We start from the raw sequence: 23,876 nt of genomic DNA, 5'->3' as shown, positions 1-23,876 counted from the left end.
CAGTCTTGGAACATGCTATGATTCTGGTGCTGGTATCATACAATAGTAAATGTTAACTTGAACAGAGGCTAAATGCTTGGACAGCACAGCACTCACATTCAGACAGCCTGGCCAGTTTGCAGTGTGTGCTTATTTAGTTCTGCAGTGAATTTGCTCTGATCAGTTTGATGCTCAGGGTTGACAAAAAGCAAACTACCAGCTGTTACAGAGCTTGAGTGCCATCTTATGGTCAAACAATAGATTAAAACACAAGATCAGTGCAACACGGGGCAACTGTGATCAACAGCAGGCCTGGTTCAACATTGCTTCTTTTGTGTTGGAGCATCTAATAGGTGAATGCTGCTGGGCATGTCAGCTTTACAGGTTACCCAGTGTATCACTAACCTAAAGCAATGGGACTGTTGAGAGAACGCAATGTTGCTCTAGTATCATAGTTTGCCCCATCTGTCATAATTATTTCCACCATTACAACTTAACAACATAATGACCATGTCGACATGCTGACCTACCCTTAAAGCTCTATCCCGACCAGGCTCTGTCACCATGTAACTCCCTTTTCATGGTCAAGACAGGGAGTGCATTCTCATTCATTCAGATAACATCAATTATTATCTTCTAGTTCGAACAATATCTCACATCCTTTGCTCTTCTCCTCCTCTCTCTCTCCATCTCCCTCCACAGGGACTAATAGCACCAATGCAGTGAGCGGTTCAGGTGGTTTGGGTCAGAGCCAGGGTGGTTCTCAGTGTCTACCCCCCAACATATCAGCCCCCCACCAGAGAAAAGGAACTTTCACCGATGACCTCCATAAACTGGTGGACAACTGGGCCAGAGATGCCATGAACCTCTCACAGGTTTACTGCTGTTTTATGATTCTTCTTAATGTAGCAGAAGTTGTTTTGACACAAATAAATGTTCCTTCAGCAATGACTCACCAGTTCCTGTATTTAGTTTACCGGATAAGAAGACAGACAGAAAAAAAGCAAAAAGTAGTGGGGGGGGGGGGAGACAAACCACAGCTAAGTCACATTTTTTTGTCTTTATATATTGATCATTGAGGATTAGAAAACAACTGTTTTGTGTGATCCATTTTTGTGTTTAAAAAGTAATGGACAGGTGAGTAAACTGAACTAAATATTCATCTTTTTCAGGGGAAGAAGAGTGCCAAACAGCTGCAGCAGGCCCCAATACAGGGACATAGCTACGAGGTTAGTTTATAAATTAACCATATGACATCATAGTCAAATTAAACTGTTAGGGGGACTAAATGGCAGAAACAATCTTTTGTGCCCCTACCTCTCTAGTCACATCCAACTTCCCATTACGTACAGTGGACACAGCAGACATGATGGCAGCTTCATTGTATGCAAAGAGACCCACAAACCATTCAGTGCTTCTATGCTGTAATACTATCAACTAGCCACTGGTTTATGTAGCTCAATTAGTTTGTTTATTTGATTAAAGACAACTGACAATGTTCCAAAATAAACTAAAATAATAAAAGTTTTAAAACTAGATTCAAACACATAACTTTTGGGCCCCCTGAGGGTGTACTTGGCCCGGTTAACAATCCATATAAAAAATGTTTGCGTTGGGGTCATGAATCAGCCTGAAGGGGTTCAATTTGCAATAAATGACTGCTCTGTCTGCACTGTTCCCATTAGCTCTGTTAGCAATCCCCATTCTCCCACCCTCTCTCTCTCTTTGTGATCCGCTGATCAGCGGTATGAGCTCTGTGTGAGCACAAATATTGATTTTAAAATGCTTTTATTGATGTAAAAATCAACCGCCAGAGTCTATGATCAGAACTTTATCCATGGCAGTGGTCTGTTATACTTAACAAGGGTCTGGTAAACATAAATTGCAGACTACAGAATGCCGTGATTGACCAATCAGAATCAAGTATTCAACCAAGCCATGTAATAAATAAATATAATTGTTTGAATATGAATGATCTAAGCTTTGCACTTCCAAAACAATCAATTCTTAAGAATATTAAAAAAAATCCCTGAGATGCATTTTTCCAAAATTTACAATTAAAAAATCTTGAATTTGCGCCTTGGTCAGTCCAGTAGTTACTGCTAAGTGGACACACAGGTATATAGAGAACACGAAAGGTCATTAAAAAAAATAAATGTGCTTGCATGAACAACTCTTAAGTGTTAACATGAATAAACATTTCCTCATGTTAAATATATCCCTATCCAGGTTATCCAGTCAGCCAGTCTGGGCAGGAAGTACTCGGCTCCCAGCCAGCTGTGTCCCAGCAGCATTGGAGGTTCAGCCCACCTCCTTACCAACTCCACCACTGCTACCTCTCTGGCCGCCCGCAAGGGCTCCCTATGCCACCCACCTGCTTCCTCCACTTCACCTCAACCCCAACCTTCCCAGTTCATCCACTACACCCCTACCGCCGCCTACAGTGCACAATGGTCCGGTCCGGCTCACGGTCTATCAACCCCACACCAGGCTGCAGCACAGCCTGGGCCTCTACTGGTCAGCACCTCCCAGCCCCTGGGCCCCTACCCCACAACGGTTGGTGGACAGGGGCAGATTCCAGGGCAAGGGCCACTCCAGGCTTTCCATCTGACCAACTCTCTCCAGAAGTCGATCAGTAACCCAGGAGGACCTAACCTGAGGACCACGTAGGGCTGGGGGTGAGGGCTGGTCACAGCCCTACTGGACTGAACTGGACTGGACTGGTGTAGAACAGAGTGTTACAGGCTTGCGTGGGGAGCGAGGAGTTTGAAATGACAGAAGCTGACCTGTTCAAGAGGAAAAAGGAAAAAAGGAAATGAAGAGGAGCAAAAGAAATCAGGAATGCGATGGGGTCACATCTCCACAGTTTGTGTGATGCATCTCGCCTCTGCATCCATCTGTGTGTGAGTGAGAAGCTGTCACAGACACGAATGCAGTCACACAATTTCCCTTTCTGCTGTGTTTGACTGTGGGCTTGTGACAGCCAGCCAGATGCTTAAGGATAAAGGAAAAGACTCTTGAGTGCAATGTGAAAGGCCAAAGAGGTTGTGACAGGGTTCCGGATTGGTGTTAGTAACTGTTTGTGTGTGAGGTATTGTTAAGGTATTGGGGTATTGTTTATGCGCACTTATGGCTCGGCCACCATTGTTCCATTTTCATTCTAAATTGAGTGTACACGTCTTTACAAGGCAGGTCACAAAATCACCCTTGTGAGACAGCAGTGGGGAGATATTACATCAGGTAAGGGGGAGGAATGTGGTGGCCAGCTTTAACCAAACCAACTGTTTGTCCACACAGCACCTCTTAATAACTTCTAATACTATAATTGCTTACAATATTTGACAAATTTAGCTCACAGACTGAGTTTTAAATAATCTTATGCTCTTTTCCAAATTTAGTACAAAAAAGACATTGTCACTCTATAAAGAGGTAACTGGTGGATACAGAGGGGAGCATGGCTGGCCATCACATTAAAGTTGTCTTTCAACATCAAACAATGCACAAGAGGCTATATTGCGCTGAAATCAAGCAGTGGTTGTGTTTCTGCCAGCAAAGCATTCCTTCAATGTGTACTCAAAAGAAAGCTTTGATATCAGGTGAAAGCAGACTGGAGCGATGTTTAGAACAGGATATTAAATTCAGGAAGTGTTTTTCTCAGAATTTGGAAATTGTTCTTAATTTAAAGCACAAAAATATAAAATAAAATAAAGAACCAATCAAATGCAAATTTGAGAATTTGACCATCTGGAGCTGAGCTGATCTCAAGCCTGGTTTAGAGTAGGTACAGTCCAGCACTTGGTGGGGTTTTAACTCGTCAGTTTGCGAAAGATATCTTGACAGCTACTCCTCTGTTACCTTCTGTGTCTTGTTCCTCCCTTGTTCTGACAAACCATTCAAACAGATGGAGAGAGATGGAGGAAAGAAAGTGAATAAAGAGGGAGAGCAGAGAGCATTAAATAACAGTCAAACATCTCGTCTGTTTCCTGTTCCACTGCTTACTTTAGGAACATACTGGCTGTGCACACCATAACTAAAGTACTGAATGCACAGGACAGATGCCTCTGCACACCAAGCACCTCTTCAACATCATGACTCCACCTCTTCCTCCATCCCTCTCTGGGCCTCTCTGTTGCCATTTGAAGCAATAACAGCAGAAACCTTTTAGAGAAAAGGAAAAAAAAAGCCCAAACAAAAGAACTCAGTGTGAAAAAGTGGCCTTGTTATCATAATAATATCAGAGTCCATGTACAGTTTGTGTCTCTGTTTATTGTTTAGAATGTCAGCCATGATGATTCCATTTTGTTGTTTTATTTTGGTTGTGTTTGTTGGGTTTGTTTTGCTTGCTGCCCCCAGCTAGCAATCTGACACACACACACGCACACACAATGCATGAGACATTCATATAAATACACACACCTGCATACACACACACAGTCATGCACAGACTCATGTAAATACACACACATTGTTGGAGGCGTAGCAGCCGTTAAACAGACACAGATTCACGGACTAATGCCTCAGTTCTTAGTGTTATTCATCATTAGGTTGGTTTTCAACATTTTTTGTTGAAGTGATTTCAATGTCTGTTGTCATAATTATTGTTGTTAATGATTATTATTCTATTTAAAAAGAAACAAAAAAGGTATTCTTTCAATGGACCTGTTATACGTGCACATCGGTGTATGATGTGGAAACACTGTGATTATTGTTGTTTATTATTAGCAAATGTTGTTGGACAACATTAGTTTTAGGGTAAAATATCACAAATTAAACAAAAAGCATACAGAGAACGGTTTGGGGTCGTTTCACTTTCAATTCACTGCTTTTAGCTGATGGATTCTCTTCAAAAAAACAAAAATTGAGAGCGCCTCTTTTCAATAATCGTCCTCACATCCAGTTACTGAGGATGCAATCCGAAACAAATGCCTTACCGACAACTTATCAACTGCAGTTTCAGTTCCTTTTATATAACTGATTGAATTGAAAGTCGAAACTGACCTCCAAGCCCGATTATAAAGACAGACCGGAGTGAACGGCAGGATAGTTGATATTTAGATAATAAAGTAATGCTAGCTATTTTGTTTTCTTAATACAGTACTTATATATCAGACACTTTAAATAGCCCTCCTCTTCCCTTTCTCCCTGGTTTTGTTAGATGAATGTGAATGTATAAACCAATGGTGTCCATTTTAATGTACTTGGGAAAAAAAAAGTCTGTCTTTTATTTTTGCTTTATTTCACTTCCCCTGACATCCTAGAGCCTCCGGTGAACACTGGAGGTACTTTAATAGTGCCTTGCATCCTTCCTGTTGCTTGTTCCATTGGGGGTTGAGGACTTGGGTTAAAGTAAGCACACTTGACAGCATGTGTGGGGAGTTTTTTTTTTTTTTGGGGGGGGTCACTTTTGAAGTCAGTGGTGATGATTGGACCTGGTGTTAGTGGAGCAGGCATGCAGTAGATTGGTGGAGATGCAGTAATAATGGCTGTTGACTGTGTGCGCTGCAGCTGGTTTGTGGTTAATTCTCTTTGATTTCAACTAATTGAGTTGTTTCCCCAAAAAGCAAGAACGTTTTCCAACGTAGCTCTTTGATAGGAAGAAGAATTGAATTGAAGTCATTTGAAGTCGGTGTTTGTGTGAAGTGAGGCCCATTGCTGTGCTTTACCTCCACGTGAGGCCTGACTGTGTTACACCGCCAACATAATGAAAGATGGAGAGAACTTTATCAGTGCCAATTTTTCAGGGTTTTAGATATAGATATTGGGGGGAAATGGCGCTGGAATATTTGTTCAGTTTTAAGGAGGGAGTTGTTGAAGATTGTATTTGAAGCTTGGATTACTCTGTATTTTAGAGGCACTGGCCCAGGGGCCGCATAAATTCAGCAGAGGAACCAATGAAGTTACTTTACTTTAATGTTAAAGTATCTCTGGTGTAGTAAAGATTTATATTTTTACCAAAACATGAATCCAGTTCTTTTCAAATCAACGGGCTAAAAGACCTATTTTGGCTTATTGTGTCTAAATCTTAAACTCTGAGTCTATGATAGCTGGAGAGAAATGTGGCAGGGGCCATGATGGCATACGCTAAAAGTCCAGTTGGCTTGTAAAATAGTTTGAGTGACTTATGATGATGCTGTGGCCTCTGGATTAAAAAGATTCAGATTGGGTGCATCAGATTTGACCATGGCCAAACAAGCCACCTATTGTCATCTGATTCAAAGGTTGCTGAATCCTGATTGGTGCAACTGAGCCCCGCCCACTTCTAACAGTGAGAAGAGAACAAAGAAATACAGACCAAATAACCAAAACTGTCCAGACTTTGCCATGAAATAGTGTTTTCATGTCAGAACACATCACCCATAGTACTAACTGAGAAAATACGTTTTAAGGCCATCTTGCTCCTCTAGTGTAACCCATTGTTATCCAATATTTATCCCACTCGGAAAAATCAAATAACATTCACAAAACCAGCAGAACTATACTGTCTTTTTAACAGATTTGGTTAGGCATGCCTCCTCATCTGAGAAATGCTGCTATTGGACAAAAGAGTCTACAAAAGGTATGAATATTGTCTCATACACTCCTTTTCCCACTGTATGTTTCTGAAGCTGCACCAAACACTATTTGAACATGAGGGCGTCCCAGCGCTAGAGGTTGTGCTGGTGGTGGTTAGAATGACTGTAGCACAGTGGTGGTTATGATGATTGGACCAGTAGGGATGATGGTTTAAATGATGGAATTGATAATAGTGGTTTTAGATTCAAGGCCTTTGACACCCTGTCCTCTTTTATCTTTTCATTTGTTTGTAGATGTAACATGTCTGGTACAATCTTTGACATTCACATAAAACTTCTTTTTTTGTGTGTGTGCCGGGAATGGGTGTTCTGGATTCACATAAAAACATAAAAAGCTTACTTTGTAGAGCTTGTACAAACAAAACACATTGCTTTTGCTTGTTTCTTGGGATAGTTTCCATTTCTCATGAATAATAATGCAACATTTTTACTACTAGGCAAGTTTGGTTGAAGCTGTGAATAATCATTGAGCCACTTTGCTTTAGTTCTGATTATCATATGATGATGTTATAAGAAGTCAAACCTTTAATGATGCCACCAACTCAGTGCCATTTGACTTTTTTATTGTCAGTGGAGTGGAAACATTAGAGGTAAAGAATAAAAAAAAAAGTAAATTCAGTGTATTTCTACTGCTTTTACTCACTGGAGCTGTTTTGGTTACCAGGTAACAACCTGGATTTTCACTTTGCAATTGCTTGAGCCTCAAATGATTTCCACAGTCGAAGTTTGATCATATTTTGCTGTGTCTCGACTACATAAGTACTATGAAAGGAATGCCTATTGTGCAGCGGCTACAATGTAATATTATTTAAAGTTACAGTATGCTATCAAGCTCTGAGGTTACAGTTGGGTTTGACAGTTACACCCCCTGCTGGAGGATTCTTGAGTTAAGTTTTTTTTTTTTTTTGTAGGGTTGTGGTGGAGAACTCTGACTGTGAAAGGCTTGAGAGTTATCCAGTGCGAGCACTCTTATTGTGAAGTTTCCTGAAGTTAAAGAGGAAAAGTAGGATTCTTTTTCTGATGACAACACATACAATGTAGCAAAAACACACTCGCATTAGATTCAGGTTCTGTTTTTTGAGCTTTTGCCTGTTCAGGACTCACTAACCTTTATGCTTTTTGACTTTAGACTTTATACACACACACACACACACACACACACACACACACACACACACACACACACACACACAGATAGATAGAGATTGATTCAGTGCATCTCCTTGCTGTTCTATGTAGCTTGCTCCTGTGGAATGATGTCGAGTCTCAAGCACAGCAACAGTTTCCCTGAAAACATTTTTCTCAATATGTCAAATGTTTCTGGTTTCTCTGATTTTTTTTCTTCTTTTTTTTTCTTTTTTTTTGGGATTATTCCTCACTTGTTTTATCAGCAGTTTTGATGTCTCTAGCTGCACCTAACTTAATTCAGTGGTTTCATTTTTCTGTATCATGTTTGACATTGTAAGTGGTTGGATAAAAAAAAAAACATGAATGAATGAATAAAAGAAAAAACAAAAACAATACATGTAGGGAGTCATCGGCAGCCTTTAACGGTATGTTTTGCACTAAGTATAGAGTGTTCAAGCTTCATATTAAAAAGAAAACTTTGCGCTTTGCGCTACAATACAATGACATTTGTTACTTTATTTGTAAAAACTTAATAAATAAAAGTTGTTTAAATGCATTGCAGTGACTGGACTTTAAATCAGTATAAAGATAGCAATGAAATTACATCATGTCTCTCTGCTGTTAATGTTTTAACTTCAGATACGTTCTCTTTTTAACAGGCCTATGGGTCTCGATGCACCAGATCAGATGGACAGACAGATACACAACGACATGGACAAACTGAGACTTTAAAGACTTTTCTTTTGAACCATTTAATGGTCTCACATACAGTATAAAGCATAAAAAAGCCAGGTTGAATTATTATGAGCCCCTAACAAATGATTGAAATGTCAACTTATATAAAATGGAATAATACTAAATTTATCATATTGACAGCAGTTCATAATCAGTTATATTCAGTGGGAATATTCGGTTTTGGTCAAAAATTATTGTCAATACTACCTATATAATTTATTTATATTTCAACAAGGCAATTAAAAGTGCTTTACATCAGTCATAACATGGCATTAAAGTGCTCATATTATGCTTTTTGGCTTTTTCCCTTTCCTTTATTGTGTTATATATCTTTTTTGTGCACGTTGTAGGTTTACAAAGTGAAAAAGTCCAAAGTCCACCCCAAAGGGACTTACCATCTTCCAGAGAAAACACTGTTCACAAACTGCTCCAAACAGCTCTATTGTAGTCCTGTCTTTAATTCCGTGACGAACGTGCGTCACTTTGTAACACCCGTTATAATGTTCGCCTAGCTGCTGGCGTGGCACGCCCTCGTACTCTGCAACTGACAATCTAGCAGTACTTACTTACTCATGGTGCGACTTCCAACAATGATGGTACCGAAGTGAGATGTCTCACTCTGTAGCTAAAACGGAGAGCTCAACACACAGGGTGAAAAGAGGAGCTGCAGCAATGTGCAGTACAACAAATATATGGTGTTTTCTGAAAACTAAACCACATAAACCTATTCTGGTACAACCTCTAAATACAATTATGAACCTGAAAATTAGCATAATATGAGCACTTTAAAAGAAAAAACACAAGGCAATATAAAATGATTTTTATTTTATTACTTTTGTCTGCCTTTTTTTCTAGACCTGATATAGTATCAGAATAACTAACCTTTGCCCCAAATGTTCGGCACTACCCCATCATAACAAAATAAGACAGACAAGTTTGTTTTAGCTTCCCTTTTGTTGCAGTACTTTTCTTTTCCACATGGCTGCAGCACTCCTTCAGCCTCCTTTCTGTTATCCAGACCATATTTAACAGCTTCTTGCTTTGGGGCCAGTCAGGAACAAACAACTCGTTGTGAGGTGTGAATCTGTGCTTATTATCTGTCACCGTGGATACAATGAAAATACCATGGTCAGTCCAGAGAAAAAGAGGCCTAAGGAAGGAAGGGAGGAAGGAAAATGAGACTTACCGGTACATTGTAACAATAAATCTTCCATCATGCAGTTTTCCTGCAGTGATATGAATAGTGTCCTGTAAAAAATTGCACACTGGGATTGGGATTTTAATCGCAGTGAGCCTTGTCGAACTTGGCAGAATGCTCCTGAATATAAATGTATTTGTATGGATTTTGTTTTTACTTTTACTCGTCCTGGCAATTAAACAAATAGCTGAAAGACATTTAGGACTTAAATGACATGTAATAAGCTTGATTAGCCTGAATATAAAACACAATATTTTAATACAATTTTTTTTTAAAGAAATTGCAGTGTAGGGCTTGGTTTTCAGTGCAGTGTTTACAGGTGAACTCGCACAAGATGTAGAGGTAAGATCAAGTGTGGTTTACAATAATTGCTGCTCTGGTCATGCTTTTTTAATGCTTATAAATGTTTCCCTGTTCTATAAGATTCATCGAAGTTTAGTGAGGATGGAGATAAAATGTGAAAACCATCATTGTGAAACCACCCCACAACTTCACACATACATAAACAGTTACACCATAAACAGCAAGGTCTCTCATTCCCCTTTCAACAAAGATTGCCCGCATATATTTGGCTTCTTTAAGCTTGTGTGTGTAAGCCAAGTGCAAGAGGCAGCCACAGAGTGAGAAAAAAATATCACCCACATGCTGTTACATTCTGACTGTGACTACAACCGATGATAGCATGATGCTTTTCTGATTCATGTTTGGTTATTCCTTTCTTTTTGCTTCCCAATCTTCCAGGAAACCACCAACATTTAGGGTCCTGAGTGGCTCGTGAATTTTGGGAGTTAACCTTCAATGTGGCCTGAGGACAAAATTGGCCCTGCTTACACCAGAAGGTGAATACACACACACACACACACACACACACACACTGAAATTATACATAAACAGTCCACTTGCACAAACAAACAAACAAAATCAGACATAAAACAAAAATTTTCCCTCTCCCCCCCCCCCCCCACCACAAAAAAAAAAACCCCCCACTTTTTTTTTTTTTTTTTTTTTTTTCTTTTCTTTTTTTTTTTTCTTTTTTTTTCTTTTCTTTCTTTTTTTTTTTGCATTATATGAAAGCACACTGAGAGAGAGAGAGAGAGAGAGAGGAGGGAGGGAGGGAGGGAGGGGAGAGAAATGGTGGTGAGGGAGAAAGATAGGGGGGGGTCTTCACACAGGCATGTGTGTGGGAGAAATGCACAGACTGCAGACAGACAGGAAAGCCAGTTCCATGCTTAAGTTTATATAAATGTTACAAGAATAAGCTGTAGAAATCATTTTCCTGTATGAATCTATGTATATATAGAATACTTCTTATAGAAATGACAGAAAATGTAAATCTTTTGTTAGGATCTTTTGTCTTGATTTCATGTTTTGTGCTTCTTTGTAAGTGACTCCACAAAGACACTTAACCTGACCTCACCTATTCAAGTTGCTATGTGTAGTATTTTAGCATCAGTAAGTCATGTAACCTCAGGAGCATGTTTATAATTACCATAAAGACATAAGAGCATGGCTGAGGAAATTGGTATTGGTAAATGGTCAAGATATTTCAGTCTTGACTGAGTTAACTGACACATTTCCATCCATAGAACCGCACCACTAGTGTGGCTAATAATATAACATAATAAGATTTTAAGCATGACATTCTTGTGAATCTAAAAAGAAAAAAAACACTGACACTATGACATGCAAGCATTGAAAAAAAGAAAACATGACCTTTCTGCATCACTGGTGAACCACAGGGACCACAGATATCAAGTCAGCGACATCACTACTTTTTAAACATGGTGCAACCAGGTCAAATTTTGGAAATGCTGCTGGGTTGTTTTACAGCACGAAACAGGAAGTGGTCACTGTTCTCCGTCTTTAACCAAACTTAAAAGTTTTAAGACTTTCTCACAATGTCAGATGAAGGAGCAAATAAAAGGCAGTGCATTAAATGACTTCCTCTTCAGTAAAGCAAACAGTAGGACAAACACATACTGAGAAATCTAAGCTATGGAATAAGAAACTGGGGGGTTCCATTTGTGCCAAAATTAAGTCTACTTGCTCACTGTCTATGCTTACTATTTATGTCTGTCTGTCTGTCTATTGCTCACATGACTTAACATTGGTCTGTCAACTCAACTTACTCCTGTCGTCTGTTGCCCTCCTTGTCATTTGACTGTGTTGTCTTGCTGTGTCGATGCTGACTGTGTCATGACTATGTGTTGTTTCACTCTGTGGTTTGCTGATATTCTGATTGCTCTTATTAATGTGGCAAGGTGTTTGAAAATAATCTGCAATAATTGCTTTAGATGGGATAATACTGGCAGGCCCTGTTGCCACTGCGGCAGGGCCACTGTGTGTGGAACGTTCCCCTTGTTTAGCTGGGAAATCTGCTCATCTTGATAACAGTAAGTCGACACATTAGGACGACAAACGACCGAGTGAAACGACGCGTAGCAACAACACATAGCATTATTATAACATGTTAACATTCACTACATTAGTGTCATGTGACTAAACTGGATGTTATAGCAGTGGAGGGATTAACCACTGATTTTTCATATATGTACTTGTGTGTGTGTGTGTGTGTGTGGGGGGGGGTAGTTTCAGATATTGGTTGTGGTTAGTAATGTACTTGTTATGGTTAAGATTAGCAGACAACAAATGTTATGAGGGCCCTAAAAAAAACGAGTTCTCTCCGTAGGTATATGCAGTATGTGTGTATATTTGCATTATGCATGTATAAGTATACACACTAAACAGTGTTTACTAAACAGCCTTGAATTTTTTTCTTGTCCCAGCCAACACACCTTTGGGATTTAGAATCCAATTTCTGTATAGTTGTGGCTTTAAAGTGATCGTCTGATAGCAAAAATCCAATATCCAGCTAAGAATGAATCAGTGGCCTCTATACAATATATTCCACAAAAATCATCGGAATCATATACGATTTTCATATCTTTTAACGTAAAAAAGTCCTACACATGATGATATTGACTTTTGACATTAAGACGAGTTTTGTTCTTTAACATAGATGCGTCATCCCCTCTTTTTTCTTTTTCTCATTTATTTAGTCATTAATATATTCTTTGCTTTCCCACTACCTTCAGCTACCCTTGAATGAAGCATGTAACCTTTAACTGCAGCTGGACTGTGACCAGTGTGGCCCAGGATGCTACTGGAGTGGAACACTTATGTTGACTTGTGATCCGGGTAAATAAAGGTCAGTGCTGACTTTGCTCAGTGGTTTCTCTGCAGCACTGGTAGTGATTTAAGGAACAACTTTGTTATTTTCTCTTTTTCTAAATGACTCTGAGATGGTGAATCGAGGTAAAAGTCATTACCTGTTGTGCTGCTATAATCACAAAGGAGGAGATAAAAAGATTTTACTGTAAAAAAATAATTGGTTAAAATGGTGTAAGATCATTTTAATTCGGCTCTGACATTGACACAAGACACATCCCTCCCTGTGTTTCAACACAAACCACAGAAAAGAAAAAATAATTAGCTGAATGTTAATTTTAAGGGAAAATATATCCCTCCCCTATGCAATATGATGTTGCAACCTTGCCATGTTTAGTGTAATCATGTACTGTAGCTGTGTAAGTGGAGGCTGCAGCTTTGCGCTGGCCGATGTGGGCTCCTGAGTGGAGCCATTACAGGTTCCTGCTGCTGTTTCCTTTGGCGTGAGAGCAGCCTTTCTCCTCTCGTCTGTTTACACAGCCCCGATTAACATGGCACCGAGTTTTAAAACCAGTTTGTCTGCGGACAAAGTGTGTGTGCATTTGTCTGAATACATGTGTATTTCATTACATTACATTTTTGGTAAAAGTGTGTGTCCACCCAAGTGCTTTTCCTGTCCACATGTGGTCTTGACCGTGTGTTTGTTTGTGCCAGCCTAATGTGAGTTTGTGTGTGTTTTAATAGACTGGAGAAGATGGAGTGTAGCTGAACACAATCAGTGGCACAGTAACAGACACTTTGCCCTTGAGCAAGGCACTGCACCTCTACCTGCTGTCACAAAATGTAAGTCAGAGCATCAGGTACTTGAATGTCTTCAATATAAATTCGATTTCATATAGAGAAGTGAGAAAATCCCAAATTTTCAGTGGGCCAAAACAAAGTATTGAATTAGACAGAATTTCACTTGCCAAACATTGTAAAACTACAGAAATGCGGTTTTCTCCTCCCTCTTACAGAGGGAACTATTTTACAATTCTTTATCCATTTGCCATGGCAACGGTAACCAGGAAAGGGAAGCTCTCACCATGAGAAATAAACTGAAACTAAAGTTTTTAGAGAGAGAGAAGTGTATGTGTGCTTGTGTGTTTGTGTGTGTCGGAGAGGAAATGAATGAAAAGAAAAACCAGGGAGACTGAACGCAACTTATCCTGATATGAGCTTACAGGTTTCACACAAGATTTTAATCTGAGTGAACTCAAACCCCATATTGATTATATAATGATATTACACTGAAAAAGCTTTTGTTTTAAGGAAATAAATGGCATGCATCGCATATTATCATGTACACTCTTCACAGTGTGCTTTGTGGTTTTTGAACCTGCAGCTTCTTCATTTAATCAACTTCAAAGTGTGCTGTAAAAGTGAAAATTGGCAGCCATAAACATGTTGCTGCCAATCTACTGTAGAAATAAATGAGCACCAGAATTTAAACAAACAGTCTTTTTCAGTTTTGGTGCTAACCTTTAACTTTGTGCTGCTCCAATTGTAGCTAGTAATGGACTGTATCCAAAGAGTACAATCACCGCAATTAGGCTAATGAAAGTAGCAAACTATCATTAAAGAATCTACAGATTCATATGGACATCCAAAATGATGTAGTGTATTGTAACAGAGGGAATGCAGGTTCATCGGCTATCTCCTGATAGCAAGATACACACTTGCATACACGGGTACACATTATCCAAACACATTCTCTGCAAGTCACAAGCGTGAGAGAATGTCCCTAAAATAACATTCGCTAACTGCAAGAAAAACTCACATCACTCATTTACTGCCCTCTTTTTACTTCCACTCATTAATATATTCTTTGCTTTCCCACTACCTTCAGCTACCCTTGAATGAAGCATGTAACCTGTAACTGCACCTGGACTGCAACCAGTGTGACCAGTGTGGCCCAGGATGGTACTGGAGTGGAACACTTATGTTGACCAGGTACGGTAAATAAAGGTCAGTGCTGACTTTGCTCAGTGGTTCCTCAGCAGAACTGGTGGTGATTTAAGGAACAACTTTGTTATTTTCTATTTTTCTAAATTAGTCTGAGATGGTGACTCAGATTTTTGGTGGTCAAATGTGCTTGATCAAACACACACACACACACACATATACACACACATATATATGTATGTGATTGTGTTTTTGTGAGTATGTCTACAGCATCTATACACGCCAAAATACAGTGTGCATGATGAGATTTTAGTAATACGTGATTAGTAAACTCTGGGCAAGCTATATTTTTACAGGTGTGTGTGTATGTGTGTGTGTGTGTGTGTGTGTGTGTGTGTGTGTGTGTGTGTGTGTGTGTGTGTGTGTGTGTGTGTGTGTGTGTTTTATGGTCCTGAGCACTTTTAAGATACCATCTGCCCTTGACCAGTAGACTTTGCTATTATAAACCTGTTCTTTATTACAGACAGAGGGACATTGTAGTGTGTGTGTGTGTGTGTGTGTGTGTGTGTGTGTGTGTGTGTGTGTGTGCGCGTGTGTGTGCGTGTGTGTGGGCTTGGTGTGTGGTGTACTATCAGTAATTGCATATGCAGTCTGCAGGCAGAGTCCAGTTTGTCTGATGTGACACAGTGAGCTCTGTGGTTAATGTAGTGATCTGTACATTAGATAGTGTGATCACTTGAAAATGCAAGTTGGCTCTGAAGTGAAAACGCACGCACGCACACACATACACACACACACACACACACACACACACACACACACACACACACACACACACACACACTCCACAGTAAAAGCACTCCGTGTAATGTCCAGTGTTTTGCTGTTGTATTGGTTTGGCTGTGACTTATTTCACTATGAATTAAACATGATGGGAGTCCAATCTGCTGACAACAAAGACTCCAAATGTCTTTAAACCTGCTGACATAGCTCCCTCTAATCTGCACTAACAAGTCACGTCCAGGCTGGAGTTTGACTTGAGGAGGAGACTTTCTTTCTAGCTAGTCTTTTTAGCTATGGTTCAGTACCTGCCACAAACCCAGCTGGACATCATGTACAGTGTGGCTTCTCTTTGTTCATATATCAGTACAATACCATTACATTTTACTCAGTTAAATAGCATTTAGTTATTGGCTATTTTTGTGTTGTTGCGTTTACATGCAGAAGTAGTATACATTTTAATTTGAGGACCCTCACCCATCACCCTGCCAAAACCTCTTGCTACCTCTTTGCCACCCCATGGAAGGTTTTCTAGATCTGCCTCTAAAAGTAGCACAAAGCGGAAAAATACTCAAGTTCAAGTAGCCTATCTTAAAATAAAATTTCAGTACTTGAGTAGTTGAATACGAACTATAAAGTAGCAGTGTCAAAGCCCTAAAAAAAAGAACATCAGCATTTCTTTCTTGCTGTTTATCTTTTAAACTGTCGTATTATGTACTGTGTATTATAATAATATCATACTTTAACACTCCACACAGACACACACTAACAGGCTACATCTCTCATCCACACAAAGCTGCTTCCTGTTCGCACGCGCACACACACACACACACACACACACACACACACACACACACACACACACACACACACACACACACACACACACACACACACACACACACACACACACACACACAATCATTCTTGATTTTTTTCAATTCAAAGAGGCTTTATTGGTATGAAAGTTCCAATAACAATGTTGCCACAGCATCAGAATACAATTTATCCAAATCTATGGACAGTACATTCTCTCTCTGTCTCTCTCTCTCTCTCTCTCTCTACGTTTCTCACTTCCTCCATCTCTCTCTCTCTGACGCTCGCGGAGAGTCCTGAAAGCCGCGCTGACAGCTCGCAGCTCACGCGGGTCGAGGTCCACATCTCGGATCTTTTCAGCAGAACGTGCGCAGCCCTCGCGCGCTGTTATCTGCGCTGAAGAGCTGCGACTGTGGACTGTTTACAACCGTGTAGACCTCCAGCCTGCACATGAATACAGGAGTTATTTTTGGCTTTAATTTGTTGCGGGATTTAAACATAGAGAACACTCGCTTTAAAGGGGGCGAGGAAGACTTCTGAAAAAGTGAGTATACTGTATGAAAATCGATGTACTCGGTCCAAACTTGAGAAAAGCAACTGTCCTCTCGTCAGTTTTATAGGCCACTGATGGACGAATCAACACTTTAAGCTATTACCATAACATAATATCTTGTTTTTGCCTTAGATTCCTAAAAGTAACATCTTCCATTTTTTTTATGGGATTATGATTTGTCCTATGAAGAATTTCCCCTCCTCCTATATACAGTGTTATTAAGGCTATCTTCAGGCACTACACTCCAGGATTTCTGGGCATCGCATAATTTGAAAGTGTTGTATTGCACACTGGTTGCCCACAGGTAGCCAAGAAGGACACTTGAAGACTGTTGTCAGGGTAGGATAGCTCTGAAAAACAGACACCAGTGATTTGCACAGCAGGACCTCCAACTTGTGGTTTGGTTTTCTGCCAGAGGCTGGTAGAGCAGACAAACCTGCTGCAAGACACAGACAACACTTACTTTAGCACTTGTCTGGTGCATGGTGGTAATTTCCCTGTTGTGCTGCCAGTGTGTGTGTGTGTGTGTGTGTGTGTGTGTGTGTGTGTGTGTGTGTGTGTGTTAAAGCAGATTATGGTTATTTTTTTTTAGCAGTGGAGTCACTGATATCTACTTATAATGTAAACTGTCTGCTGCTGAGAGAAAAGGGGGTTACACTCAGAGAAGTCAGGATTGTAAATGAGTGGGAGCTCCCTGATTTCATTCCCTGGACTGCTCATGAAAACTAGCCAGAAGCTGTATGAGAAACACTCTCAAGCTCCCGTAACCACAATCCATGAAACTACAGTCTAAGAGCCAATTAAACCACACTAAAGGGTGGCATAAGAAAGAGTTAGTCAGAGACAGGCAGGAGGACATGCAGCACCAGGAATAAGCCACGGCGTGTGTGTCATTCAATCCAAAGACATTGCCCTCTGCGAAGCCAAAGGTGATCTAGCTACACAAATGGCTATAATATCATGTACTTTTTTTACCATCCACAAACACCACATATTTCTTGAAAGTAATATATATATATATATATATTTTATATATAGTAGATAGTAGATATATATAGATAGTTTATATTGCATAGCGACAAATACGAACAGGAAGTAAAGCCTGAACCACTGGAGAGTCATTACTACCCAAGCAGACAAATGCATTACAGTTTTCATCTAAACAGACTGTGATTACCCTGATCATGACCTCAACGTCACCAAGGCCCTCATACAGTATCTTAACCCCAACCACAGTACGTTTATAAAAAGGTTTTAACAATGCAAGTGTGATGAAAGTCTAAAAACATCGCTGGAACTGTAAAGTAATTCACTGACACTTTAAGGTTTGCAGATTGTATCAATGCCATTGCAAGGCTGTGGAGCAAAGAAAATAAAGAGCAAAAATGTTATTTTGGTTAAGACCGTGATACAGGTCAGGTGGAAGCCTCAGCTTTACCCTGTTTGGCCCTGAACTACAAGCCTGACTGATATGTGTGTTACTCTATCTCTGTGTGTGTGTGTGTGTGTGTGTGTGTGTGTGTGTGTGTGTGTGTCTGTATAAGTGAGTGAGTGAGTGAGTGAGTAGGGGTTTTTGAGTTTGTAGTAGGATCAAATGTCTGTTTCAACCACATTACTGTAATTTGATTAGAATATGGTGTCTTGTTAGCACGACAGTGAGTAGAGACACCTGTCTGACTTAGTACTGCTGTATTTTACTGCAACAGTTACAGAGCACAATGCATCTTCTCAAATGTTTTATATGTTTAGTATTTTGGGGGCATTTTGTCTTTTTTAATAATGGCAGTCGATATACAGAGAGAGAGAGCGAGAGAGAGAGAGAGAGAGGGAGGTATGACATGCAACAACAGACTGGTTTATATACAGTATGGCACTTTCTAAACCACTAGGACATCCCAGCATTTCATATTTTAATATTGGTGCAGTCTATGTGTTGCTTTCAGCCTATTCAACCTCCCTAGGTCAGATCTGTGGAGGTATAGGTGCATTTGTCTTTGTCCGAGTGCTTTTTTTTGATACTTTCACTGGGAGTCGCCAAAGGTAGACATTTTCAAATGCTGCATATATTTTTTCTTAAAATATGCAGTGAACATGTAATATATATATTTTTTACAGTAGATATATTGACTTGGTAGGATAAGCACAGGTGTCACTAATAACATTACCAATATCTCTGCTCTATTCAAGGGCCTCAGTAAGCCATAACAGTGAGACAATGAGCCCGAAACTAAAGCAGCTGAATCAAATTCAACCATTATTAATTTTGATTGTTTACACCTGTGCTTTACCTGCTCTGACATGTCAAAACATGTACTGGGAAGAGGCCAATTCACTTGGGTTTCAAACTAGAAAATCAACTCAACAAAAACAACAAAGGTTTGTTACATCAGGTAATTTAATTTGAAGTCCGATGATGTTCTCTACCACTAATTCAGCTTGTTTCCTTTTTCAGATGCTGATTTGTTGTTAGTGGTTGTAGGGCGGTTCAAGGTCACAGCTGTCTGCCAAGGCTAACATGGAACGAGAGGGCTCGTTGAGGAGGTAGGAACATGCACGCGCACGCACACACACACACACACACACACACACACACACACACACACACACACACACACACACACACACACACACACACACACATATCAGCCAGCAGGTTTCATTCAGAGAGTTTCAGTGCAGCTCCAATACTTTTTCTTTTCCTTTTTCTCTCTTTGTACCCCGTCAAAGATAGATGAAAGTGAAAACACACACACACACACACACACACACACACACACACACACACACACACACACACACACACACACACACACACACACACACACACACACACACTCACTCACACATTCCTGAATGACCTCATTCATTCTTTCATTCATGCAAACATCCCCCTTATCCTCCTTTGTTTAGTAATTAGACCGCAGCGTTTTCTCTCACAACTCTTCCTGTTGTTTCAGAGCCAAAACAAAAAAGAATCTAACTTCCGGGTTACATCAGCGTTCTTTAAATTACATAAATGTAGAAATCTATCCCTTTTTTTCATCAGCAGTGTGCATTTTTTTTTACAACTCAGTGTTTAATCTCTCTGTATCTTCTGCATCTTTTCTTTTAATGTTCTTCATTCTCCATTTGACTGAGTGGGTTGATTAAGTGCACAACATTGCACCTTTTCTGAGAGAATTTGGAAATTCATCCTCACTCTGACGCAAGCTCTGTGTGTGTGTGTGTGCGTGTGTGTCAGTGCGTGTGTATGTGTGCGTGCCTAGGGCTCCTGTTTCTCGCACTGACCTATTTATGTGGAGTTGAACTACGATCCAGGTTGACAGAGAGAACTAAAACACACACACACACACACACACACACACACACACACACACACACACACACACACACACACACACACACACACACACACACACACACCTTCTCTTCCTTCCCTGCATGCCATATTCTTTTTCATGCTTCTGATTTTCCATTCTCTTTTTGTCTCTTTTCCACTTTCTACCTTTCATTTTGCCCCTTCTTTTTCTCTTTCTTCTGCAAAAACTGCAGCTTGACTGTCATTTAAATTCAATTCTTTTTTATTTCAAATATGTGAACAATGTTTGTTGGGCATGGATCAATGTGATGAATAAAGATATATTGTACAATGATCAGTTGGGCCCACATGTGATAATAGCTTCAATACGACTTGTATCTGTCCTGGGCCCTACGCAGACAGAAAAATAGGTGGAGGAGGAAGTGAAATGTGTCACCTTAAAATCTTTCCCCACCCTCTTGGCAGCTTTTGAACCTCAAAGGGTTTCTTTGTTCGCCTGGCACAAAAGCTTACAGGGTCACACGGTCACCGACTGGCACAGACTGGCAAAGGGAGAAAGAGAGAAGAGGATAGAGAAGAAACTGTTAAGGTAGAAGAAGAAGGGAGAAGTGAAAGGGAGAGAAATACAACAAAAGAGAAAAATAACAAAAAAGGGCACGTGAAAGAGTGAGAGAGACCAATGAGGAAAGAGACAATTTTTCTCCTCCACCATCTTCATCCTTTCTTTCATCTACTTCTCATTCTGTTCAGTGCGACATACACTTATGGAGTGGGGATATGTGGTACCTTTTCAGTTACTGGAGTAAGTACATACACATACGTGTGTGTGTGTGTGTGTGTGTGTGTGTGTGTGTGTGTGTGTGTGTGTGTGTGTGTGTGCGTGCGTGCGTGGCGTGTGTGTGTGTGTAGTTAGGTTTACTTGTTTGAATGAATGTGAAAGTCTTTTTCATTCGTTGGACAGTGGAGACAATGCAGCATATGTAGTATTTGTAGAACTGGAGTTTGCCATGTGTGTATACTTGCATGCATATATACAGTACATGCATAATACAAATATACATACACACATATGCTGCACATACCTGTAGGAGAGAACTTTTTTTCATTAACTATACCTGACCTATTTAGCAGTTTTACACTAGTTTCATTTTCTGTCTCCTGAGTTTCAGCTTTCAAATCACATTTTTGTATTTTTGTTCCTCTTCTTTTGTACTTTTTAGGGCCCTCATTGACATTCGTTCGCTGCTAATCTTAACCATAACAAGTACATTACTAACCACAACCCATATCTGAAACTATAAACTATACCTAAAACCCAGCAAGCAATTCTTACCGTACCAGCCATTTGAAGAAGTGAGCACACGCCAAAATGTCCTCACTTTCCACTTTCAAAATACTGTATGTCCTCACTGTCAAAGTCTAAATCTCAACAGTCACATACGAGTGTGCGTTCACACACACACACACACACACACACACACACACACACACACACACACACACACACACACACACACACACACACCAAGTCTCTCTATATGCCCTCATCTTTTTGTCTTACTTTTCCTCTTTTCTCCCTCCGGTTTTCTCCTCTCTCCATTTCTCTATTTAAATGTTCCTCCTTCAGGTTGTCTGAACCTGCTCTTCTCCCGATCCCTCTCCTTGTACCAACTTGTCTCTCGACTGTATGTTTCCAAAGCAGTATAGTGCATAAGCTTGTGTAAACACTTACAGATGGCTAATAAAATAGAATCACCCATCAATGAATGCTAATGTTGTCAGCCATTAAAATCAGGAAAAATGAAAGTTTTTTTTTTGTGCCCAGCAGTGGTACCTCACACATTTTTTCTTTGGATTTTCTGCTGATTTTTAGTTTTTACAAGTGTTATTTTGTATTTTATCTGATTAGTATTGTGCCTTGATTGTTGACATCCAGTAGCATAGACAGATTTGAATAGATTTGGAAATCCACTGTACTTACTGCTCACTAACAAAAACATTCAGCTTTTGAGGAATTGAAAACAGTATTGTCTTTGTATGACTTTAATGCTTTATTATGTACTTTAACTGGGTTCCACTAGCGTATGTGGAAAGTAGTGCGGCAACTAATGATAATTTTCATGTTCGATAAATCTGTCAATTATTTCTAGATTAATCAATTAGTTGTTTGGTCTGTACAATGTCAGAAAATTGTTAAAAATGTTGATCACTGTTTCCCAAAGCCCAAGATGACATCCTTACATGTCTTCTTTTGTCCACAACTCAAATATATTCACTTTGCTGTCACAGAAGTGAAGAAACTAGAACATATTCACATTTAAGAAGCTGGAATCAGAGAATTTAATAGTTGACAACTTATTGATTATTCAGTTAATCTTTGCAGCTCTATTGAAAAGTGGACTTGGCTCCACCAGTATCATACAGTACCACAATGGACTGCAGTGCCTGCTTATAATTATCTCTCTCTTTCTGTCTTTTGGATTTTTAAGAAGTCTCCACAGCAAGCTGAGGTTGGGCAGCAACTCGTCCTCCAGTCTGACCGACCTCTCGCAGGCAAAGTCCCAAGGAGGAGGAGGAGGGGATAAGGGAGGAACAACTGGAGGACTGGCTGAGGAGTGCAGCAGGGACAGAGGGACCCAGCAGAGGAGGGCTGGGACCAATGCCACCTGGAACAGGTTAGTGTGTCTAAAGTTTGAGCCATGTTGGTTTACTTGTCATATTTGAATGAATGTGAATATATGTATTTTTTGCACTCAAGCTGCCACGCCTGTAAGTTTACACACACGGACATGTATTTGTGTGTGTGCCTTTTTTCACCTTTTTTTATTTATTTTTTTATTTTTTTACACACGAACACACATGCATTGCTCATAAGCATCAACTCTTTCTGTCTCTCTTCCCTAAGGGGCCATCATCTGTCTCTCTTTGTCTCCATCCACCTCTCACTCCTCTTTTCATCTCTTTCTGATTCTGCCTCATAGAGCCTTTTCTTCTTTGGTTCCCCCTCTCTCTCTTTTCTCTGGTTATTTTTATGGTGTTTCAGCTTTGTTTGACACTAGATAGCAGAGAGTGGAAAACAGGAGAGCTTGCCGGAGGGTTGAAGGGGGAGTTCTGCATGAACAGCATGAGCTGGACTGGAACCTACAGTGAAACAAGTTTATGCCACCTCCTGACTGTTTTTTTTTTTCTCCTTAGGGACTTAAATCTACAATGTATCTCAATTTTAAGGAATGGAAATCATAAAACTATTTTCCTTTTTTGTGTGAAATGGTGCCTCATGCAGCAACTAGTCATATAATGATCATGCATATTGTTGATTAATTGAATATTATTCTATTGTTCTACACGTCAGTCTTTGTGAATATGTGTCCACTAAATGCTTCTGTGTGTGTTTCTTCTCAGCATCCACAACGCAGTGATATCAGTTTTCCAGAGGAAGGATCTGGGGGAAAATGAACTCTACGCTTTGAATGAAGGTGTCAGGTTAGCTTTCTGTCTCTTTGTGTTTTATTTTTCTGTTTTTCTGACTTTCTCGCTGACTTTCACACAAGCACGGCTAATGTTGAGCTTGAGCTGGTTTGTATTTTAGGAAGAAATTTGACAAAATTACAGTGTTTTACTCTGTAATTTCCCACACACAATGGCAGCTTCAGCATGCTAAATTTAGTCTTTACTGACACAATA

General features: G+C 39.9%; 2 protein-coding genes across 2 annotated transcripts in view; both read left to right on the top strand.

The window, feature by feature from the left end:
- The window catches only part of LOC120553470 (serine/threonine-protein kinase WNK1-like), a 101,250-nt gene extending 93,015 nt beyond the window's left edge, over window positions 1–8,235 (top strand). The window contains 3 exon segments of the mRNA XM_039791884.1: window positions 682–854; window positions 1,152–1,208; window positions 2,209–8,235. Coding sequence (XP_039647818.1) covers window positions 682–854; window positions 1,152–1,208; window positions 2,209–2,649 — 671 coding nt within the window. The 3' untranslated portion in view covers window positions 2,650–8,235.
- An 8,259-nt stretch (window positions 8,236–16,494) lies between these two features.
- LOC120553407 (proline-rich protein 5-like) overlaps window positions 16,495–23,876 on the top strand; it is a 20,926-nt gene continuing 13,544 nt past the window's right edge. Inside the window, 4 exon segments of the mRNA XM_039791769.1 lie at window positions 16,495–16,864; window positions 19,326–19,414; window positions 22,682–22,867; window positions 23,595–23,675. Coding sequence (XP_039647703.1) covers window positions 19,389–19,414; window positions 22,682–22,867; window positions 23,595–23,675 — 293 coding nt within the window. The 5' untranslated portion in view covers window positions 16,495–16,864; window positions 19,326–19,388.

This window comes from Perca fluviatilis, chromosome 23 (assembly GCF_010015445.1).
Source record: "Perca fluviatilis chromosome 23, GENO_Pfluv_1.0, whole genome shotgun sequence".
NCBI classification, from domain to species: domain Eukaryota; kingdom Metazoa; phylum Chordata; class Actinopteri; order Perciformes; family Percidae; genus Perca; species Perca fluviatilis.
This window is presented reverse-complemented; position numbering and strand designations above follow the sequence as displayed.